A 23,467-nucleotide genomic window follows, 5' to 3' on the forward strand; every position below is an offset into this window, starting at 1 on the left:
GGATCTGCTGGTTCCCACGCCCAGCCCCAGCTCCCCGCTGCTGGACACCAGGAACAGCCCTGCCCCGCTTGCTACCATTGCCTGCTCCTATGGCCCTGCCCAGCCCAGCCCCAGTGTGCTCCCCAGCTAGATGGTCCCTCCCTGGAAAGCCCTGGGACTCAGCCGCTCCTGCTGAGTCCACTGGACTGCAATGGCTCCACCTTGCAAGCCCCCCATTGCTGGTGGATGCTTGCTTAATAAAAGGCAGAAATCAGGGGGAGAGGGGCAGATGTGACCCCACATGCCCACCCCACGCATAGCCTCTGCTTTGAAGTGTGTGACAGAGGCAGAGCTGTGATTATTATATGAGGAAATCTATCTTTTGCACCCACCAATGCGTGTAAGCAAAGGGAAGAGCTGCATGTGTACCTTAAGGATCCAATATGCATCGTTTCAATGCACAAATGTGTACATTATATAAATTAGCAGGACACAGGGATTTTATAATGAAGGGTGTTGTCAGTAGCAAGCTGGAATATGTTTTCTTCCAGGTATTGATAAAAATGTTAAATAGCATAAAGCCAAGAACTGATCCCTGCGGGGCCCCATTAGAAACATACATGTTCAATGATGATTCCCCATTTACAATTACAAACGTGAGAGCAGTCTAAGCATTTATTTTTCACATACACTCCAAGTAGACTAATTGTGGTTAGTATCAGGTATAGATGTAGTGAATGGTGGAGGCAATAATTAGCTCTGCATGGCCAAAGTGTGTTTGCAAGATCAGTGGGTTACTTTGAGGTGTGAGATAAAGCTGTGATTGTGATATGAGGATCTAAGTTTTACACCCTCTCGTCTGAGAAAAGGGAAGACGTGCATGTGTACCTTCCAGATGAAGTGTGCCTCATTTCTATGAAAAATTGTTTACGTTTTGTCAAGGCATAGGGCTTTTATTACAAAGGATACTGTCAGGAGGAATATAAGAAGATTCTAATGCTTTAATGATGGTTAAGTGAAAGTGTAGGTTGAGACAGTATCCTGTGAGTAATGGTACATCTACATTTGAGCTAGGAGGTATGATTCCAAGCTCTTGTAGACATATTGCACTAGCTCTGCTCAAGCTAACATACTAAAACAGCGGCTCTCAAACTTCATTGCACCGCGATCCCCTTCTGACAATGAAAATTACTACACGACCCCAGGAGGGGGGACGGAAGCCTGATCCCACCTAAGCTCTGCCACCCCCGGCAGAGGGACCAAAACTAAAGCCCCAGGCCTTCAGCCCCAGGCAGGGGGGGCCTGTAATCTGATCCCCACCTCCATATTGGTGCACATAACAAAATTCATTCCACACATGGGTAGGAAAAAATAGAGGGAACACTGCTGGCGACCCCATTAAAACGGGTTCACAACCCACTCTGGGGTCTCAACCCACAGTTTGAGAACCGCTGCACTAAAAATAGCAGTGCAGCCAGGGTAGCATGGGCAGCGGCTCAGACATGCTACCTGAGTACAAACCTGCCTGGATCCCCTAGATACATGCTTCGATGGCTGCCTGAGCCATTGCCCATACTACCCTAGCTGTGTTGCTATTTTTATCATGCTAGTTCAAGTGGAGCTAGAGCAGGTCCATCTGCATGAGCTGGGAATCACACCTCCCAACTCAAATGTAGACATACCCTCAGGATGAGGGAGCTATAAAAGACTGTAAAATGGTTCTTAAATTGGACATGTTTGGTAGTTTTTCTGGGCAGTTGGCTAAGTGTGTGAGTGTATGCAAGGATATGAAGCCTCCCAAATCTTATAGTGCCAAGAGCCAGCATGAGTACGTGCTATATACCTATTCAGGCATTGTTGGCAAAGGGAAGGTGGTATGGGCACCATTTTTTCTCCCCCAACCCTTTTTGTCTTCTGATAATATTAGATAGAATCCTGTAGGTGAGAGTGAATGGGTTGTAAAAGGATGTAAAGAGTTTGTACATTTCAGCAACTGTCGGACTGGCAGAATAAAGGTAGGTATGTATGTTAATAGGGTGTACTGGAGAATTGCTGAAAGATAGAAGAGTTAAGGTTGTATTGGCAACCTTAGCTGCGCATTTCCTGGTTTTCAGAATTTTGAGTTTTGCTCAACTCAGAATTCTGCAAGGGAACAACATACCACCAAGCAACCATGACTCTGTGATAATGTAGCTTTTTGCCACTGAATTTCCTAGGGTTTTTTTGTTTAACATGAAAAAATATGTTGTTGGTAGGAGTTAGTAGTCATTTAGGCAGTTGTACGTATCACATTCTTCAAACTGCATACTGAGCCAGGTGCCTTCCCCTTCTCCTTTTACACACACACACACACACACACACACACACACACTCTCTCTCTCTCAAGCTGGGCCCCACCAGCCCTGTTTAGGCACATCTCCCCAGCCATGCCCCTCTCCAACCTGGCCCCTCTCCACGACTGAAACCAGGCCTCCCCACCACAAGCAGGGAATGCATCTTCCTAAAGTCTTCACTCCCTTGTACACAAATGGTTCTGTTGCTGTTACTTCCCCCCTTCTATAAGCTGACTCACATGCAGTGCCTGGAAGGAAGGAAGGATAACTATTTTATAGTGGAATGGTGTTCCTGACTGTGTTTCACAATGATTGGAGGGTGAAGTCTGTGGCTGGGCTAGCAAGAGAAATTCACAGACAGGGATTCTGTTCCAAAATACCGAGTTATATGTTTGAGACAGAGATCCTCTGTCCAGTAAATGCACCCCATCTCTGAGAAACACTGAGGTGTCAGAGTTTGTAATGTTTCTATGTCATAAAGTATACATTTTCTGGTCAGGCATGAACCCTTCTGTTTCCTAACTAGTGTTCCTTCAAAACTTATTCATAGCTTTCATGCACTGTTGGGGTGCACTTGCAGAACTAGGGCTACAGTGTAGTTGAGAAAAGAACAGGAGTACTTGTGGCACCTTAGAGACTAACAAATTTATTTCAGCATAAGCTTTCGTGGGCTACAGCTCACTTCTTCGGATGCATAGAGTGGAACACACAGACAGAAGATATTTATACATACAGAGAACATAAAAAGGGGGAAGTACCCATACCAACTGTAAGAGTCCAATCAATTGAGATGAGCTATCATCAGCAGGAGAAAAAAAATCTTTGAAGTGATAATCGAGATGACCCATAGAAGGTGTGAGGAGAACTTAACATGGGGAAATAGATTCAATTAGTGTAATGACCCAACCATTCCCAGTCTCTGTTTAAACCTAAGTTAATTGTATCTAATTTGCATATTAATTTGAGTTCAGCAGTCTCTCTTTGGAGTCTGTTTTTAAAGTTTTTTTGTTGCAAAACTGGGGTGCACAGTCATTAGCACCTCTCAGTTTAACAGTACAAGGCGTCAGAAGGAAATTATTGTTTGTTTTTTGAGGGGGGGAGCCTGTAACTCAGGAACTCCTTGGTCAAATGACTCCAAATGTAGATCACTAACACTTCCCTACACTCCCAGGAGGCACACCAAATTTTAAAGAAATCTGTCTAAGCATGTCCATTTTAGAGAACTTAGAGGTCCACCTATAAACAGATGTCATGATGCAACCTTAAGTACAGTGGTGCTCCCACACCACTATAATATGGTCTCATTATTTCCCTGTGCTGTTTTTTGTCTGTCTGTATCTACTTGCTGGCTCTTGTCTTATACTTAAATTGTAAGCTCTTTGGGACAGGAACTGTCTTTTTGTTATATAACTGTACAGTGCTTAGTACAAAGGGTCCTGATCCGGGCTCCTCAGTGCTACCACAATACAAATAATAACAGGAAAAAGTAATACAGATTCTGGGAAGATTTGGACCATTATCTGTGTAAGATTAGTCTCCAGCTACATTGTTTCTTAGGAAAGCAGAACTTTCAGTAAGTTGTGTACCTCTGAGCCTGGAAGGACAAGGTAAGATCCTAGAAGCTAAAACCTAGAAAGGTAATGTACTAAGTACCAGCATTCTCTATAGTGTGCAAAAATCTATTAGTCATAAGTTACTCCATTTTGAAGTGTCCAACCACAAAATATTAAAATTTTCAGTTTGCATAAAGTTCTGATCCCCCTCCCTCTGAAAATCATACCTCATTACTGGTGTCTAGTAATTTGTAAGTACTTCAGTTGGGAGATGCCAAATTTGAGATATCTTAAATAGGGTCTGATTTTCAGAGGGAGTGTGGGCAACACTTTTTGAAAATTAGAAATGTAAAGGTTTCTGAAACTGAGCAATTCAAAATCAAACATCTTAAAAATCACTAGTCAATTGAAAAATCTTAGCCATATGTTTTGGGGCTTTTTAAAATGTAAAAAAAAAAGTAGGGCTGTCAACTAATCGCAGTTAACTCATGCGATTAACTCAAAAAAATAAACTGTGATTAAAAAAATTAATCACATTAATCACACTGTTAATAGAATACCAATTGAAATTTATTAAATATTTGTGGATGTTTTTCTACATTTTCAAATATATTGATTTCTATTACAACACAGAATACGAAGTGTACAGTGCTCACTTTATATTATTATTTTTTATTACAAATATTTGCACTGTAAAAATGATAAACAAAAGAAGTAGGATTTTTCAATTCACCTCATACAAGTACTGTAGTGCAACCTCTTTATTGTGAAAGTGTAACTTACAAATGTAGATTTTTTTTTTGGTTACATAACTGCACTCAGAAACAAAGCAATGTAAAACTTTAGAGCGTACAAATCCACTCAGTCCTACTTCTTGTTCAGCCAATTGCTATGACAAACAAGTTTGTTTACATTTATGGGAGATACTGCTGATTGTTTCTTATTTACAATGTCACCTGAAAGTGAGAACAGGTGTTCGCATGGCACTTTTGTAGCCGGCGCTACAAGGTATTTACGTGCCAGATATGCTAAACACTCATATGCCCCTTTGTGCTTTGGCCACCATTCCAGGACATGCTTCCATGCTGATGATGCTCATTAAAAAAATAATGTGTTAATTAAATTTGTGACTGAACTCCTTGGGGGAGAATTGTATGTCTCCTGTTCTGTTTTACCTGCATTCTGCCATATATTTCATGTTAAAGCAGTCTCAGATGATGACTCAGCACGTTTGTTTTAAGAACACTTTCACAGCAGATCTGACAAAACACAAAGAAGGTACCAATGTGAGATTTCTACGGATAGATACAGCACTTGACCCAAGGTTTAAGAATCTGAAGTGCCTTCCAAAATCTGAGATGGAAGAGGTGTGGAGCATGCTTTCAGATGTCATAAAAGAACACCACTCCACGCAGAAACTACAAAACCCAAACCACCAAAAAAGAAAATCAACCTTCTGCTGATGGCATCTGACTCAATGATGAAAATGAACATTCGTCAGTCCGCTCTGCTTTGGATCGTTATCGAGCAGAACCCATCATCAGCATGGTTGCATATATTTTGGAATGGTGATTGAGGAATGAAGGGACATATGAATCTTTAGTGCATCTGGCACATATATATCTTGTGATGCAAGCTACAACAGTGCCATGGAACGCCTGTTCTCACTTTCAGGTGACATTGTAAACAAGATGTGGGCAGCATTATCTCCTGCAAATTGTAACCAAACTTGTTTCTCTGAGCAATTGGCTGAAATAGGATTGAGTGGACTTGTAGGTTCTAAAGTTTTACATTGTTTTATTTTTGAATGCAGTTATTTTTTGTACATAAGTCTACATTTGTAAGTTCAACTTTCATTATAAAGAGATTGCACTACAGTACTTGTATTAAGTGAATTGAAATATATTACTATTTCTTTTGTTTTTTAGAGTGCAAATATTTGTAATAAAAAATAAATATAAAGTGAACACAGTACACTTTGTATTCTGGGTTGTAATTTAAATCAATATATTTGAAAATGTAAAAAACATCTAAAATATTTAAATATATGGTATTCTATTACTGTTTAAGAATGTGATTAATTGTGATTAATTTTTTTAATCGCTTGACAGCCCTAAAAAAACCCATTATATGCTAAAGCCATCCCTGTTGCCTATAACCCTTGTGCTTAGTCTTAATGTCATGTAAAATCTGATGTTTAATAGAAAGAATACAAATAAATACATTTGAACATAATTTTTAAAAAACATATATATTCTGCTACTCCTTTAGAATGTCAAGTGTTTTTTTGACTTCTGTTCATCCCTAGGTTTCAGTGACTCAGCTGTGATGTTGACAACCTATGCTGAGAAACTATTGTGTTGGGGGATCTGGCTCCAACACTACAGTCCACCAACAAAGTTAAAACAAGATTTGGTCACACAGTGTTGATAAGAGCAAAGTGTGTTTTTAATCATTTTCCCAAAATATCAAGCTCAAGACTTAATGCAGAGTTCATTCTGCACTACAAGACAAAATACCATGTCAAGGGACTACTGTATTATAACCAGATTTCTTTCATATAGCAGTGTCTAAAATGTACATGGGACTTAGAAGGTAAAAGCTATACTTTTACTCCACTAAGAGGAAACTTCAGGTGCCTTTATTCCATTCTGCCTAGCTGCAGATTCAACAAGACAAATGACAGCAACTAATTGATTTATACAACTTCACAACCAAAAGTGCTATGAATTTTATTCTCTTAAATTAAATCTCATATTCTGGACAGTCCAATAAAGTTAATTGCATTGAATTTATTAAGTTTTCCATGTCCAGTGATCTGTGTTTCCTCTATACATGAAGTATTACATTTTTGTAGCTTCTCTGAACAGATGTTTTTAAGAGGTACTTCGGAACTCAATATGACACAATGTTACAAATGTTTCCAGTTACATCTGACAGTTGCCTGTTAGGTATGATATTATAATGCAGTGATTCTCAAACTTTTGTACTAGTGACCCCTTTCACATAGCAAGCCTCTGAGTGCGACCCCCCTTAAATATATTAAAAAGTGTTTTTAATTAATAACACCATTATAAATGCTGGAGGAAAAGCGAGGTTTGGAGTGGAGGCTGACAGCTTGCAACCCCCCATGTAATAACCTCGCAACCCCCTGAGGGGTCCCAACCCCCAGTTTGAGAAGCCCTGTTATAATGGCTCCAAAGCTTTTTCATACGATGGACCATATCTGTAAACAGAGATCCTCTTGTTCACCACCACCACCACCAGCCTCCCAACGCTACAACTTTCCTGTGGCACCTGATCTAGTGCTTGGTTTCACAAAAAGAGCATCAAAAAGATGAAATGAATGAACAAAGTAGCAATAAAGATTAACTTGATGCAATGCAATGCATATGGTTATGTTTTGCATCTTCTACTTGTTAAATTCCTTCTCCCTGCAATCTGTAGAGATTTACATTAGTATCAAATCTGCCTAAATATGATTTGTGATGGCAGCAGCTCTGCAGACCACCAGTTGTCTAGAGATCACATTTTAGAACCATTAATATAGCATAAATCCACTAGCTCAAAAAATATATTCCTTAAAATCTACAATTCAAAATCTCCATTCTGAATGTTCAATTCTACATCATAGGTAGAAAGAATGCAATGAGAGTAGATATTAGCATGTGCAAAGTGCTACAAAATTGGGATGACCACCTACTAACAAGAGATAGCACCACGAGAATAATAGTAATAAAATAAAAATACTTGGCATTTATAAAGTGCTTTTTATCCATAGATTTCCGTAAGATTTACAAGGGAGGATAAGTTTTGTGTACCTATATTACAGATAAAAATACAAATGTAATGAGAGACAAAGTGATTATGCCCAATGCACAATAGTAAGTCAGTAGCCAAGGTGGAAATATGGTAGAGATCGAGGTGAGATTCTGTGCTGCAACTCTGAGACACACAGCAAAGAACTGACAGGAGAGGGGGAAGGGAGTACGTGGTGCTAGTATAGCTTTTTCACCTTTATGCCCTCCTGACCTTGGGCTGCTCCAAGAGTTGGAGAGCTCCTCAATTTAACTTAGACAACCCTGGGGGCCTATATAAATTACAACAACCTTCTGTGGGCTGCAGAGGTAGTTAGAATCTTAGTAGGACTGCATGTGTGGCCCCAGCCCCCAACATATTCCTCCCACTGCACGACCCTACCCTATGCCTTCAGGGGGGTCCTCAGAAGGCAGTCTTAATGCTGTCTTCCACGGTGTCTTTGGGGGGGAATCTTCCACAAATTGAACTGAGGCTTTTACAGACCTGTAACATTGTTCCGGCCCTTTTATCAGGTAGAAAGGGGCCTATGCAGGGGTAAGGATCTCATCCCAGGTCTCCTAAATCTCAGTCTGGTGCTCTAATATAATATTTGTTTTTATGTTTATACTTATAAAAGTATTCCCAAACAAGGAAACTTTTTATGGCACCACATATTTTGTTTAGTTTTTTCCTGTCATCCAGGTACACTGGACTGATTTAGTTGGGGATTGGTCCTGCCTTGAGCAGGGGGTTGGACTAGATGACCTCCTAAGGTCCCTACCAACCCTGATATTCTATGACTCCAGCTGTAGAACACATTAACAGAAAATATAAAGGTTGATCTCAACCTTGGCCAAGTGCAAGATGCACCTCTTTAATGAGGCCTTCCCTTAGTAGTGGCATCTTCCCAGAATCAACCCACAATATGAGAGATTAGAGGGGAGAAAGTACAAAGTACAAAGGGAAGAAAGAAGGAAGCAAAACAAAAAACCAAACACCTAATCATTCACCTCAGAAATAAGGGCGGTTGACCACATTGTGCAATAATTAATTGTTGTTCTTACTTAAATACCAGGTCAATAGGTGTTTTAGTTACTACGGAACTACTTGTAATCAATGGACTGGGCAGATCTTAATATCATCTTCCACTGCAGCATAAACAAATTTATAAATGGTTTGAAATGTATACTATGACCATATGTTGTGGAAATATAGTAAGGTTAAATGATTTCATGATACAGACACTGCATAGTGTCCTCAGAGCAATCATAAATATATACATATAAATATATATAAATTATATACATATAAATTAAACAGTAATAAGTCACCAGGACCAGATGGTATGCACCCAAGAGTTCTGAAGGAACTCAAATATAAAATTGCAGAAATACAATTGTGGTATATAAACTATCACTTAAATCAGCCTTCAGACCAGATGACTGGAGGAAAGATAGCATAGTGCCAATTTTTAAAAAAATGCTTCAGAGGCAACCCTGGCAATTACAAGCTGGTAAGCTTAACTTCAGTACCAGGCAAGCTGTTTGAAACTATAGTACAAAACAGAATTCTCAGACACAAAGAGGAACACGATTTGTTGGGGAAGAGTTAACAGGGCTTTTGTAAAGGGAAATCATGACTTACCAATCTATTAGAACTTTTGAAGGTGCCAGCAAATATGTGGACAAGTGTGATCCAGCGGATATAGTGTACTTGGACCTTCAGAAAGTCTTTGACAAGGTCCCACACTAAAGGCTCTTATGCAAAATACACAGTCATGGGATAAGAGGGAAAGTCCTCTCATGGATCAGTAACTGGTTAAAAGACAGGAAACAAAGGGTGGGAATAAATAGCCAGTTTTCACTGTGGAGAGAAGGAAACAGCAGGATCCCCCAGAGATCTGTACTGGGATCAGTGCTGTTCAACATATTCATAAATGATCTCGAAAAAGGGATAAACAGGGAGGTGGCAAAGTTTGCAGGTGGTAAGAAATTACTCAAGACAGTTAAGTCCAAAGCAGACTGCAAAGAGTTACAAAGGGATCTCACAAACTGGGTGACTGGGCAACAAAATGGCAGATGAGATTAAATATTGATAAAAGCAAAGTAATGCACAGTGGAAAACATAATCCCTATATATACAAAATGATGGGGTCTCAATTAGCTGTTACCACTCACGAAAGGGATCTTAGAGTCATCATGGATAATTCTCTGAAAGCATGTGCTCAATGTGAAGAAGCAGGAAAAAAGCTAATAGAATGTTAGGAACTCTTAAGAAAGGCATAGATAATAAGACAGAAAAAATCATAATGTCACAGTATAAAGCCATGATACACCCACATCTTGAATACTGTGGGTAGTTCTGGTCACCTCATCTCAAAAAAGATAAATTAGAATTGGGAACGGTACAGAGAAAGACAACAAAATAATTAGGGGTATGGAACAGATTCCATACAAGGAGAGATTAAAAAGATTGGACTGTTCAACTTGGAAAAGAGATGATCAAAGGCGGCTATGATAGAGGTCTATAAAATCATGAACAGTGTGGAGAAAGTGAATAAGGAAGAGTTATTTATCCCTTCACATAACACAAGAACCAGGGGTCATCCCATGAAATTCACAGGCAGCAGGTTTAAAACAAACATATGGAAGTTCTTCACACAATGCACTAGAAATCTGTGGAACTCGTTGCCAGGGATGTGAAGGCCAAAAGAATAACTGGGTTCAAAAGAGAATTAGGTACAGAGGACAGAACCATCAATGGCTACTAGCTCAGACAGTCAGGGATGCAACATCATGCAACTGGTGTCCCTAAGTCTCCAACTGCCAGATGCTGGGACTGGATGATAGGGGATGGATCACTCATAATTGTCCTGTTCTGTTCATTCCCTCTGAAGCATCTGGCATTGGTCACTGTTAGAAGACAGAACACTGGGCTGGCTGGACTATTGGTTTGATCCAGTATGGCCATTCTTATGTTCATATGCACTACACAGAGATAACTAATTTATATTTAATATGTCAATTTGGTAAATAGAGATCACTAATATATTCAAAATAACTCTCTCCTCTCAGTTTGATTATTACAACTGGTTTTTTTCCTGTGGCCTCCTGAAGTCTCAGCTTTCCAGATTGCAGTATTTTCAAAATACTGATGATGACTAGTTTCTCCACACATAAAAAGAAGTGCAATCACATCACCCTCATACTAAAGTTACTCAGTTACTTTGGGTCTCCATTTATTTTGAGAAACAGTTCAAACCTTCTCTTTTTGTTAACTACTGTTTATGGACATCCTTCAGCCATTCAGACCTTCATCCTTTATGCTGATCTCATATTCTGTAACCCAATGGAGTTCACTGGAGTCACTCCTGATTTCACTAGTGTACCTTAGGGCTTGTCTACACCAGAAAGTTGCACCGGTTTAACTCAAATCTATTTAAAAATCAGTTTGGTTAAATGGGTGCAAAGCCTTGTGTAGACACAGTCATTTCAGTTTAAAAGTAGCTTATACTCATTTAGCTTAAGTGAGTAAGGATTTGACTTAAGCTAAAAGATATAAGCCACTCTTACACCTAAATAAAGCCTGCTCAACATAGCTACAGTGCTCAGAGGGGTGAAAAATCTAACCTAACTCCTCAGTGTAAAAGTAGCTAGATGAACAGAAGAATGTTTCTGTTGACCTACCTACCATTCTAGATGAGGTGGTGATCCTACAGCGACAGAAAACCTCCTTCTATCACTGTAGGCTGCATCTACACTACAGGGTTATGCCAGAACAGTTACACCATAGCTATGCCACTGTACACCTGCCCTCTGTAGGTCTATACAGGGATTTGCTCTTGTTTAACTGGTTTGGTTTAAAAAACGTACCTTTAGTTAAACTACTGCAAGTTTGTTTGTAAACAGTCTTTGATGCGAATCAGACCTCTTGTCTACCATTGGCTCCTCAGTCTCTTCTTACCATCTCACCACCATTTGTACAAGGGCCTTCTTTCCAGATCCTGATATTAGAACAGTCTTTCTGCATCTCTTCCCCTCATCATCTCCCATCTATTTTCTAATCTCAGCCAAAAAAAATTTTGCTTTGACCTCTCAGTTTCTCTCTCTCTCTCTCTCTCCTTTTGTATTTAATTTTGATTACTGCTAAATTATTTAGCTTGTAAAATCTTCAGGGCAGGCACCTTGTCTTCCATTGTATACAGTGCTGTACACATTTCAACTTTATAAGGTAATTTACAATAGTTTGTATGAAATATGCTATACATAATTAAACTGTGTAATAGGGAAATAGTTTAACAGTAAGCTTCCATATTATACTCAAACAAAATACACTTTTATTTAAAGGTTTTTAATTGTATGCCATGTGTCAGATTTGAAAATACAAAATCTAGACTCAGCCTCAGAATCATCCAATCTATAGTAGGCTTCATATTTATTTCAACAATTCGTTAATTAACTGATATCACTGATACTGAGTCTGGCTAGGAAAAAAGAATGAATTCTTTTGATGGCTAGAAATGAGCCGTATCAGTTTACTTCTCTACCCTCATTAAAATATGCCATTTTCTACTTGTTTGTGAGGATAAATAGGTCAGTAAGATATTTCATGCACAATACTCAAGATTTCCCACACCATAAGACAGCGGGAAGAGTTTTTCGATGTATTTTAATTTTACCTGCCCAGACAGCCTGCAAGAGTGGATTAATTTAATAAATAGTCACCACCACTGGGGATAGGAGTGACAAGACAGAGTTACAGCAAAATTCTTCCTTCAGATGCAATAATTGGGCTCCCAGGCCTTGTCTATACCTAGCTTTAAATATCTATATTTTAAATCCCTCATTTTTGCATTACCACTGGTAAAGCCCCACTGATGATAGTGCTAACATTTGTACCATCCTGTTGTCTAGATCTTCAGCACCTGGACTACATTAGTGCAGCTGCACCCATGGGAGATTTTAAAGTAAAAGCTCACTGCAGACAGGGTGACTAGGATTTTGGCCTCCACTGCAGCCCCCATACACCAGCTCTGGAAGGATTTCCCAGTGGTGCAGAGCAGGTATAATGGGCTTATGTCACCTCTCCTTGTAGTCCAGGCACTGGGGTGCACCAGAGGCATGACTGGGAAGGCACAGATATGGGAAAGGTTGAAACATGGCCAAATTGCACAGTACTCAAGCTATTCAGGGCTGCTGGACAGCTCCATAGGGAGGCACAGCAGCTGGCTACAAGTTAGCAGTGTCCCTGGGGTTGTTCTAATTTACATCAGAGACCACTAAGGTCCCCAGCTTCCTCCTGCATCTGAGAGATGCCAAGATACTATAAAGTCACTTTCCCTCAGGCTATGCCAAGCAAAATTCAGCTGCAGCCCCGATTCAGGACTGGAGTTGGAAGTCATTGAGAACTCTGCATATATGTGATGGTAGACTTTGGTTCTTAAATCAATATTCATGCCAGCCACAACTTCTGTACTTAAAGATTAAAAACATTACTTTCTAACCCATTTCACATGCTCATAATTTTCCAAATAATTACCTTTTGTGTTTAAATATTTTTGAGTTTTGTCTGACTACTGATTAATTTTGGGGAAAAGATGGGCACATTCTCCAGCCATTTTATTAAAAAAAAAAATTACAAGAGCATAGTTTGCTCCCGTTGTAAAAAAATACAACCCTCTTTCCACCCATTCTCCCAGTCATAACTAAAAAAAAACAGCTGATCATCAGTGTTTCAAATATGGTATGCAAAAAGGATTTTCATGAATAGAACAAATATTGCCAATTTTTTTAAACTGTGATTAAACACTGGTCGAGGGCTCTGGGTTTAATTCCCGGTTCTGCCACAGGCTCCTTATGTGTCCTTGAGCACTAAATAATATATGTGAAGTGCTCAAACTCTATGGAGATAGGCACTGGATAAAAAATTAAATAGGCAAAGTTATAAGGAAGAATGTGCAGTGGAAAATTCCTTAAACTGCTACCTGCTCACTTAGATAATATACAGTCCATATGTGTACACAGATGTACAGCATTTTGGTTACAATTTTCCAACTCCACTCCTGAAACTGGAGATTGCAAATTCGAGAGAGAGAAAGAGAGATTACTGACCCCAGATGTACAATACCTTCCCTCTCAACTTGTGTATATTTCATTTCAAATATTCACTTTAATAAAATTTTAAATCTGTTATTCAGAGCAAGGAGCTGTAGAGATTACAAATGCAGCAAGCCACTCAGTACCAAACCTAAAAGCCTACCTGCCCTCAGTATTTCCACTGCTCCATTAGCGCAAAGGATTTACAAGTCCCATCAGTTAAGCCTGCTGAATATATAAACCATACCAGTGCTGGACTTTTCTGCCTCTCTTAGCTTTTCTTTAAAAGAAAAAACCCACACAACCAAATCTAGAGAGCGGGGAGACACAAAGACCCACGATGAAGGGAGCAAGGCAAAAAAAAAAATATGGCAAAGTTTATGTTACAGAGGAAACTTTCGTTTCTTGACTGTGTAGCTTACGCTTGAAGCCTGGGTATTGCATTAACCTGAGCTACAGCCTCGCGATGGCTGGTACTTAGCACACAGCCCCTGCCCTTTAAGGGCCCCCAGCCTCCTGGAGCAAAGACACGGTCACTGCATCACTGTCGTTAAGCAGCGCGGTGACTGGAACCCAAAGCCGGGGGCGGGGCGGGGCAGGGCAGAGCGCGGGACTAGACATGCCCAGCTCCCCGCCCCCCGCCTTGGGGGCGCCAGGGCCACTCACCCTTTAGGCCCGGAGGAGGAAGCATCCCGGGGGCGCCTGCACTGCCGCCGCCCTTATCCGCGCAAGCAGGCGATGACGGCTTGGGGGCGATGGCCCCGCCCGCCCCTCGCGGCGCTCAGACACCTACCCACACCATCCCAGAGCCCGGCGGCAGGGGAGTGGCGAGGGACGGGAGCGGCCCGTCCTCTCCCGCTGCGTCTCAGCGCCCGGCAAGAAAACGCGACCCCGGCCCCTGAAATGGCTGAACAAAGGGAATCTGGCTTCGCCGCCACCGCCCGTCCCATTGGTCGGGGGGCGGGATGGGGCGGGGCCTGGCACGGCGGAGGCTCCACATCCCTGTAACCCTGGCAACGGTGGCTCCAGCGGGGACATGTGGCCTGGTGTGTGCTGGAGACAACAGTGATTTGGCTGCCCCGCCCCAACCCCATTCCCCTACCCCAGCCTCTGCCCCCCTCCCTCAGAGTCACAAAAGACACAGCCAACGCCCCTCGCCCAGCCACTGCCCATGCACAGTCACACACACGCAGCCCACTCCCCTTGCTCCCGCCCCTGCAGTCACCCCCCCCCCACTCCCTGACATACCAAACCCACAGAAATTCAGCTTCTTTTTAGCTTAATTGGCTTGTGAGTTGCTTGTTGGCTACTTTTTAGCTTGTTGCTTCTTTATTTATTTATTTGATCGGCTCCCAGCAAGCACAGGCAAGGGGGGGAGAGAGTCAAGGGTGCACAGCAGGCCCACAACAGTCCCAGACTACATGCCAGAGGGGGTCTAGTCACATAGTGTTGGGGTTCTTAAGGATTGGCTTGTTTTGGCCTTGTTTTGAAATGGATTAGCTTGATTTTTGGCTTATTGTGAAAGTCAGGGTGCTTATTTACCCCATGAAAGCTGGCAACTGTGCCCACTCCCCTCTCTCCCAGCCACTGCCCTGTGCGCCATCACATACAGCCCACTCCCCTCGCTCCCAGCCACTGCCCTGTCACGCACACATACATCCCACTCCCCTGTCTCCCAGCCAGTATCTCCCCTCAGAGAATCACAGTATTGCCAACCCCAAGTGTTCAAAAATCATGAATCAGGCCCCCAGAATCCTGAGAGTTAAAAAAAAAATCAGTTTGGAGTACTTTTTATTTGCCTTCTGGTTTCTGAGTCTTTAGGAGACACTTGGCTCATGTTTTCTATGTGATCATGAGAGCTAGATACTTTTTAAAGCTGAGATTCTCACAGTCACTGCCTCCAAGAGCTGGGGCTTTAAGATTGTGGGAGTCTTGATAAAATCAGGAGAATTGGCAACACTGGTCCCTCTCCCAGACAATGTCACCCCACACCCCTTGAGCCCCACATACAAACAGTCCTCCTCTCTCAGCCACTGTCTGTCCCCACCAGAAGTGCTCACACACACACTTTCCCTTCTCTCCTAGCCACTGATCCCCTTAAAGGGTCTCCCACACAGAGCTTCCTTTTCTTCCAGACACTGTTCTAAGAGGGTCCCACAACCCTGGATTGTTGCCAACTCTTGAGATTTTTATCATGAGTCCTGCAATATCTGGTCTGTTTCTTAAGGACCCAGCTTCATGTGATTACATGAGATTCTCATCTCTTTTTAAAATGTAACTTTCTGTCCCTCATGTTGCAGAGAAAAACTTGAAAATATGACCCAAGTGAACCTTAAAGGCTCAAAACCCAGATGGTAAATAAAAACACATACAAAAAATATTTTTAAAATCCTTTGATTTTTAAGACAGTTTCATGATTTTTGAACACTTGATTTTTGGAAATACTGCAACAGCTCCATCCCCAAGCCTCTGTCCCTTGAGAAAGGGATCCGCACTCATGCACACAGCTCCCGCACACCCAGTCACTGCGCTCTGACGGAGGGCACTGCACATACAACCCTATTGCCCCCCTGCCTAGTAAAGGCTGCAATATGCCATCACAGCCCCCTCATTTTCTCAGGCATTGCTCAATTCTAAGACTTAATTTCAGAGTTATACTAAAATCCTCCTCTCCTCAACACACACGATAAAATCTCCTTGCAGAAGTTTTACATGTTTTAAATTGTTTATTAATAGTTTATGCTAAGAAATAAACAAAGCAAACATCCTAATAAAAAAGAGATTAAAGAGTGGTGTAATAAAAATACATGTTCCACATATGCTGAAAACCTATTATTTACACATTTTACATACTGTGTTCTGTTGCTTTTTGGTTTTCCAGCTCTTAATGTAAAAAAAAAAAGTCAGATAGGCGGTCTTAACAGCCACCAAAATTGCACTAGTTGCTTATGAAAATAAGGGGAAATTGCAGATTTTGATCTTGCTTCCCCACCAAAGGAAAAAAATCCCCCTGAAATTTCACATTCCATATGTCATTCAAAACTAGAATATTTCCTGTGAAGTCTGGAAAAAATAAGTAAAGGAGTTTTATGGTTATGGGGGCCAAATCTTGGTCCCTTCAGCAGCTGCTTTGAGCCAGTCTAGGGGCACAAATATCAGTTAAGCCAACTGCTCAAGGATTCCTGCTGACATAGGAAACTGTTCAGGGGTATGTGAACAGTTACTGGGGGAAAAGCATGGCCAGAGTGCCCTTGTACTCAGCAATCACCTGCTGCCATAATAGCCCTTTACAGGCTGTTGCTGAGCATTTTAGATTATAAATCAAATCAAATTAAATTATAGCAACTGTGGGGGCAGATTGAGGATGATAAAAGCCACTATTCCCCTGCCCTAATCATAGTTCAGCTGGACCCAGATATCTAGGACACAGTATTTAAAAAATTTTCCTTGTAGTTTTGTGACTATTTCTATAACTTTTTTTTTCCACATAGAATTTTTATAAAGTAATATATTTTGAGTGGCTATTAGCTGGACTCCATTGAAATACATCTTCAATCTTAACTCTTCTTTGTTTGGGAATAATATTTTAGTCAGCTGTACCTACACAAGGCAAATACTAATAAGACTATATTCCCTTTTAATGTCACCATGAACAGCTTCAAAATGTGTTATATCTTCTGTTTTCAACACACAGCTATATAATGAACATAGGCGATTATAACCTTGATGGACCCTTTCAGATCAAGCTGACTTCTCCTGATTAGTATCGCGAATGTGTGAAGGAAATGTGTTGTTGAAGCAGAAATCTTATCTGAACTGAACTCTGATTTAGTTTACAAGTCAGAGGCCCTGTTGTGTGTACATTTTACATCATCATTTAAAAAACTTCTGTGGGGTAGATTTAGTTATTTTCACTGGTGTTTGTTATTAGTGATTTAATCTCACACAACTCTCTTTTAAACATTTGATTTCCCTTGGCAAGATATTGAACTGGAGATCAAGTAATCCAGATGCAAAAGCAGTTTTCGTACCCACAAGGGAGGCTACGAAGTTCTCACGAAAATGTATCCTTTAATTTACAATAAATGCACTTGGTTGAGTATGTATTGTTAGACAGAAAGACAGTGCTCAACTTGGGGGGACGGATATGTGTGCTGGCACAGAGTACCACCATTTTGTACTCCAGAATCTAAGCTTTAGTTTTTAAGTAAATCTGTAGTTGTTATGGTTGTAAAGAAAACTTTGAAATCATGACCTGAGTGTAAAAAAAACAAAAACAAAAAAAAGGTCTGCCTGAGTTTGCAGAGAGTCTGAAACAATATGCTTTTTTTCCCCTCAGTCTTCACAGACAAGGTCAGCTCCCACACTGCTGTTCTGGGCACCACAATATGGGGAGGAGGTAAGCAGCCCTCAGTGGTGAAAGAACAGGTTAAAGACTATTTAGAAAAGCTGGACATGCACAAGTCCATAGGTCCAGATCTAATGTATCTGAGGGTGCTGAGGGAATTGGCTGATGTGATTGCAGAGCCATTGGCCATTATCTTTGAAAACTCGTGGCGACCAGGGGAGGTCCTGGCCAATTGGAAAAAGGCAAATATAGTGCCCATTTTAAAAAAAAGGAAGAAGGAGAACCTGGGGAACTATAGACCGGTCAGCCTCATCTCAGTCCCTGGAAAAATCATGGAGCAGGTCCTCAAGGAAACCATTTTGAAGCACTTGGAAGAGAGGAAGGTGATCAGGAACAGTCAACATGGATTCACCAAGAGCAAGTCATGCCTGACCAACCTGATTGCCTTCTATGATGAGATAACTGGTTCTGTGGATATGGGGAAAGTGGTGGATGTGATATATCTTGACGTTAGCAATGCTTTTGATACGGTCTCCCACAGTGTTCTTACCAGCAAGTTAAAAAATTATAGATTGTATGAATGGACTATAAGGTGGATAGAAAGCTGGCTAGATTGTCAGGCTCAACGGGTAGTGATCAACAGCTCGATGTCTAGTTGGCAACCGGTATCAAGTGGCGTGCCCCAGGGGTTGATCCTGGGGCCGATTTTGTTCAACATCTTTATTAATGATCTGGATGATAGGATAGATTGTACCCTCAGCAAGTTTGCAGATGACACTAAGCTAGGGGGAGAGGTAAATATGCTGGAGGGTAGGAATAAGGTCCAGAGTGACTAGACAAATTGGAGAATTGGGCCAAAAGAAATCTGATGAGGCTCAACAAGGACAAGTGCAGAGTCCTGCTCTTAGGACGGAAGAATACCATTCACCGCTACAGGTTGGGGACCCACTGGTTAAGCAGCAGTTCTGCAGAAAAGCATCAGGGGATTACAGTGGATGAGAAACTGGATATGAGTCAGCTGTGTGCCCTTGTTGCCGAGAAGGCTAATGGCATATTGGGCTGCATTAGTAGGAGCATTGCCAGCCGATCGAGGAAAGTGATTATTCCCCTCTATTCGGCACTGGTGAGGCCATATCTGGAGTATTGCGTCCAGTTTTGGGGCTCCCACTACAGAAAGGATGTGGACAAATTGGAGAGAGTCCAGCAGAGGGCAACAAAAATGATCAGGGAGCTGGGGCACATGACTTACTAGGAGAGGCTGAGGGAACTGGGCTTGTTTAGTGTGCAGAAGAAAAGAGTGAGGGGGGATTAGCATCCTTCAACTACCTGAAGGGGGGTTCCAAAGAGGATGGACCTCGGCTGTTCTAGGTGGTGGCAGATGACAGAAAAAGGAGCAATGGTTTCAAGTTGCAGTGCGGGAGGTCTAGGTTGGATATTAGGAAACACTATTTCACCAGGAGGGTGGTGAAGCACTGGAACAGGTTACCTAAGGAGGTGGTGGAATCTCCATCTGTAGAGGTTTTTAAAGCCCGGCTTGACAGAGCCCTGGCTGGGATGATTTGGTTGGTATTGGTCCTGCTTTGAGCAGGGGGTTGGACAGGATGACTCCTGAGGTCTCTTCCAACCCTAATCTTCTATGATTCTAATATATATATAATAGGTGTTAAATGTCCCATTCATAACAGTGAGGTATTATCATCAGTCTAAGTTACTTTAAACGTTAACATTGTTGACTACTTTACTGCTTAGTATGGAGGAAAGAAAGAGGAGGATCATATTATGAAGGTATGCCCAATGTACTGCGAGTGGCATTTCATTTCAGTGAGTGGATTTGGGAGGGTACCGCCACTTCCCCACACACACACATAATCAAGAAGAAGCCAAGCCCAAGGAATCAAACAGTCCCAGGCAGGGAGACCCGAGAACAAATCTGAGAAATTTTATTTATATATGGTTTATAAACCTATAGGAATAAAATTGATTTTTCTGGCTTATGTGAATAGTTAAATAGATAACATTTTTTATAACTTTTATTAATAATAAAGAGGTTGGAGGAACAATGCAATTAAAACCTGCAATCATCACACCACTAAATGTCTAAAACATATGATTATCTGGACAATGCGGGTCATGTGAATAGACGTCCTGGACCAAATTTTGCACTGATTTATGGCCTACCACCACCAATTATTAATAACTTTTATTAATAATAAAGAGGTTGGAGGAACAATGCAATTAAAACCTGCAATCATCACACCACTAAATGTCTAAAACATATGATTATCTGGACAATGCGGGTCATGTGAATAGACGTCCTGGACCAAATTTTGCACTGATTTATGGCCTACCACCACCAAGTTCTAGAAAATGTTTAAAACTCTCATTTGTGAGCAGAAAGTGTCAGCAGTGAAGACAAAGAGGGAGGCCAGCCAACAAATAGCATAGTGTTCTCTAACTAGAGCAAAGCACGTTTACTAAATGCAAATTCCCCACTCCTGCATCATTCAAGTATGGCGATCTCATGGAGCAGGAGGGTGGCATGAGTAGCATTGGGCAGCCTAGAAAGGCTGAAGATTCCATGCTGTATTCCTTCCAGAGCAAGTGGGTGATGTCAACAACAACAAGGAGGGCAGACCTAACCAGGCCCATGTCCCTGAAGATCAGTAGCAGCAAAGTAGGAGCCAAATCCATTAGCAGTCCTGAAGGTCCCTTCTCTTATTTACAGGGGGAGCTGCAGCTGAGTTAGGCTGCATTCAGTTGGGCAGTGACCCTGAAGATCTCTTTGTCTGATCTGGATCTTATCTCCTAGGGCAGCAGGGGTGAAGGAGGGGTACCAGCTCAGGAATCGATGAAATAGTAGGAAAGGCAATAAGGTTGATTCAGAGAATTAAGATACCAGAAGGGATAAATAGGCCTTGGTGGAGAAAAAGAATCAGAGAAGAGGTGGGTATTTTGGGGACTGTGAGGAGAATAGATACGAGTTCAGGGGGAGGTTCAAGGATACTCAAGGGAGCATAGGTACTGGAACTAGGGGTACTGGGGATGCTGCCACACCCTGGATTTGAAGTAGTTTCCATTATATACAGGGTTTACAGTTTGGTTCAATGGCTCTCAGCACCCGCAGTATACAAATTGTTCCAGCGCTCCTGGAATACCATCTAGAGGCACAGGAGAGAAGGAGAGACTGAAGGGATTGTGGGGGTGGGAGACCAGGGAATGAAGTAAGGAGGAGAATGTGGAGAAGGACATGAGAGGTCTGGAAATGCAGATAAGGAAGAAATAAATAAAGAGGTGAGGGATGCTGTATAAACAAAATAGGGACAAAATATTTAAATCAGGAGCTTGAATGAGTGAGAAAAGAATAAAGAAGTGGGAAAACGGAATTAAAAAAAACCCCACTAATGTGGTAATTTTTGCTCATGTTTCTATATTGTTATGGGTTGGGTTACATCTGGTTGAAGCTAGTGGCTGCAACAAGCACTGGTGTGGGGCTGGGGATGAGGGATTTGGGGTGCAGGAGGGGGCTCCAGGCTGGGGTTGAGGGTTTCGGAGGGCAGGAGGGGGATCAGGACTGGGGCAGAGGGTTGGGGTATGGGGCGAGTGGGGGGTAAGGTGAGGGATCTGGCTGGGAATGAGGGGCTTGGGGTGCAGGAGGGGGCTCTGGGCTGGGACTGAGGGGTTCAGAGGGCGGGAAGGGGATCAGGGCTGGGGCTGGGGCAAGGGCATGGGAGCGAGTCAAGGGTGCAGGCTCCAGGAAGCACTTACCTCAGGCAGCTCCCAAAAGCAGCGTCATGTGCCCCCTCTGGCTTCTATGCAAAGGCACAGCCAGGCAGCTCTGCACGCTGCCCCATCCGCAGGTGGCGCCCCTGCAGCTCCCATTGCCTGTGGTTCTCAGCCAATGGGAACTGCAGAGCTGGCGCTTGGGCAGGGGAGCAGCATGCAGAGCCCTCTGGCCTCCCCAACACGTAGGAGCCGAAGGGGTGACATGCCGCTGCTTCCGGGAGCCGCACAGAGACACGGCAGGCAGGGAGCCTGCCTTAGCCCTGCTGCGCCACTGACTGGCCTTTTAACGACCCAGTCAGCAGTGCTGACTAGAGCCGCCAGGGTCCCTTTTCAACTGGGCGTTCCGGTTGAAACTAGACACCTGACAACCCTAATGTCTAGGTTACCAACTGCAGGCCTTAAAGACCTTCCACATGACCGGCACTGCCCCAATGTGTAAGTGGGTCAAGGATGAGGTGGGGGAGAGTTGGCTGCAGGGAGCTGGATTTGAGCAGTTGAAAAGAATCAGGAGCAGCCCCAGCCATTTTGCACCCCAGCAGCTGCAGGAGGGAAGAAAAAACAAAAAAACCCACACCAAACCAATGGCACAGGGGGTACCGCACCTGCTGGAAGCTGCTATCCAGGGCAACTGCCCTGCTTGCTGGCCCCTAAAACCAGCCCTGGAAAGGACAGTTCCTGAGTTGCTCTCAGGCACAGAGGACTAAAGACTCCATTTTGGTTTTTTTCCACCAGAGAGGCCAGCAGCATAGGTAGGGCTCTCCTCTGCACCAGGAGTCATCCAGGGCTTGAGGCTCTTGGGACTCAGTCCAGCCAAAAGGGAGAACGATCATCTTCCCAGCAGGAGACACCAGCCCTTCACATCAAACTCCAACTCTCTCCACACAGGCCTTCCATAGGCAGTGCTTTGGGGATCTCTTCCATTATATTGACTTAGCTTGTGGGCTTTCAATGTTTATTGCAGTGGGATTTGTTAATCCTTCATTTTATTTGATTCCCTTGACTCCTTTGCCAATTTTCATCTCCTACTTTTAATTTACCCCATCCTTTTCAGGAAGGAAGTGTTTATCCTTGGAGTTTGGCCCTTAACTCCCTATATAAAATGACAAAATCCTAGAGCAGTGGTTTTCAACCATCTTTCATTTGTGGGAACCTAAATAATTTTGAATGGAGGTGCAGGCCCCCAGGGGTCCACAGACCACAGGTTGAAAACCACTATCCTACAGGCTGTAGGGGAAATTAAATACCCAGCCAGTAAATGGAAGCACTGCCCACAAATAACCAAGGTCCATTCATCCTAATATGGGTCACCGAGCCCTTGAAAAGGCAAGAATAAGGGACACTAACATCCTTGAGGACTGGGGGTGTCTCAGGAGGGGGCTACACTAATAAAAACATACTTCTGTGTTTTTGCTATATTATTGACCCAATTTCTTTTCAGCTCAGAGACATGGCAAAACATTCTTCACCTCAGGAACTAAAACCCAAACTCTTTCAATATATAATCAGCTCAGTTAGATTTGTAATTTTTGGTCAAGATTGGATTTGAGTGTGACTGCTCAGACTGTGTGTGTATGAGGA

At 42.4% G+C, this 23,467-nt stretch overlaps 1 protein-coding gene across 2 annotated transcripts in view; it reads right to left on the bottom strand.

The window, feature by feature from the left end:
* The window catches only part of TNPO1 (transportin 1), a 172,799-nt gene extending 158,148 nt beyond the window's left edge, over positions 1–14,651 (bottom strand). The window contains exon 1 of one of the 2 annotated variants that reach the window (XM_045020832.1): positions 14,425–14,651. Coding sequence is in view for 1 of the 2 variants with exons in the window: in XM_045020830.1 (XP_044876765.1) it covers positions 14,552–14,560 (9 nt within the window). In the remaining variant the exon portion in view is untranslated. The remainder of the gene's footprint in view (positions 1–14,424) is intronic. The other variant, XM_045020830.1, reaches the window with a different exon arrangement.
* Between the last annotated feature and the right edge of the window lie 8,816 nt (positions 14,652–23,467).

The sequence above is a fragment of the Mauremys mutica genome, chromosome 6, assembly GCF_020497125.1.
Source record: "Mauremys mutica isolate MM-2020 ecotype Southern chromosome 6, ASM2049712v1, whole genome shotgun sequence".
NCBI lineage: Eukaryota > Metazoa > Chordata > Testudines > Geoemydidae > Mauremys > Mauremys mutica.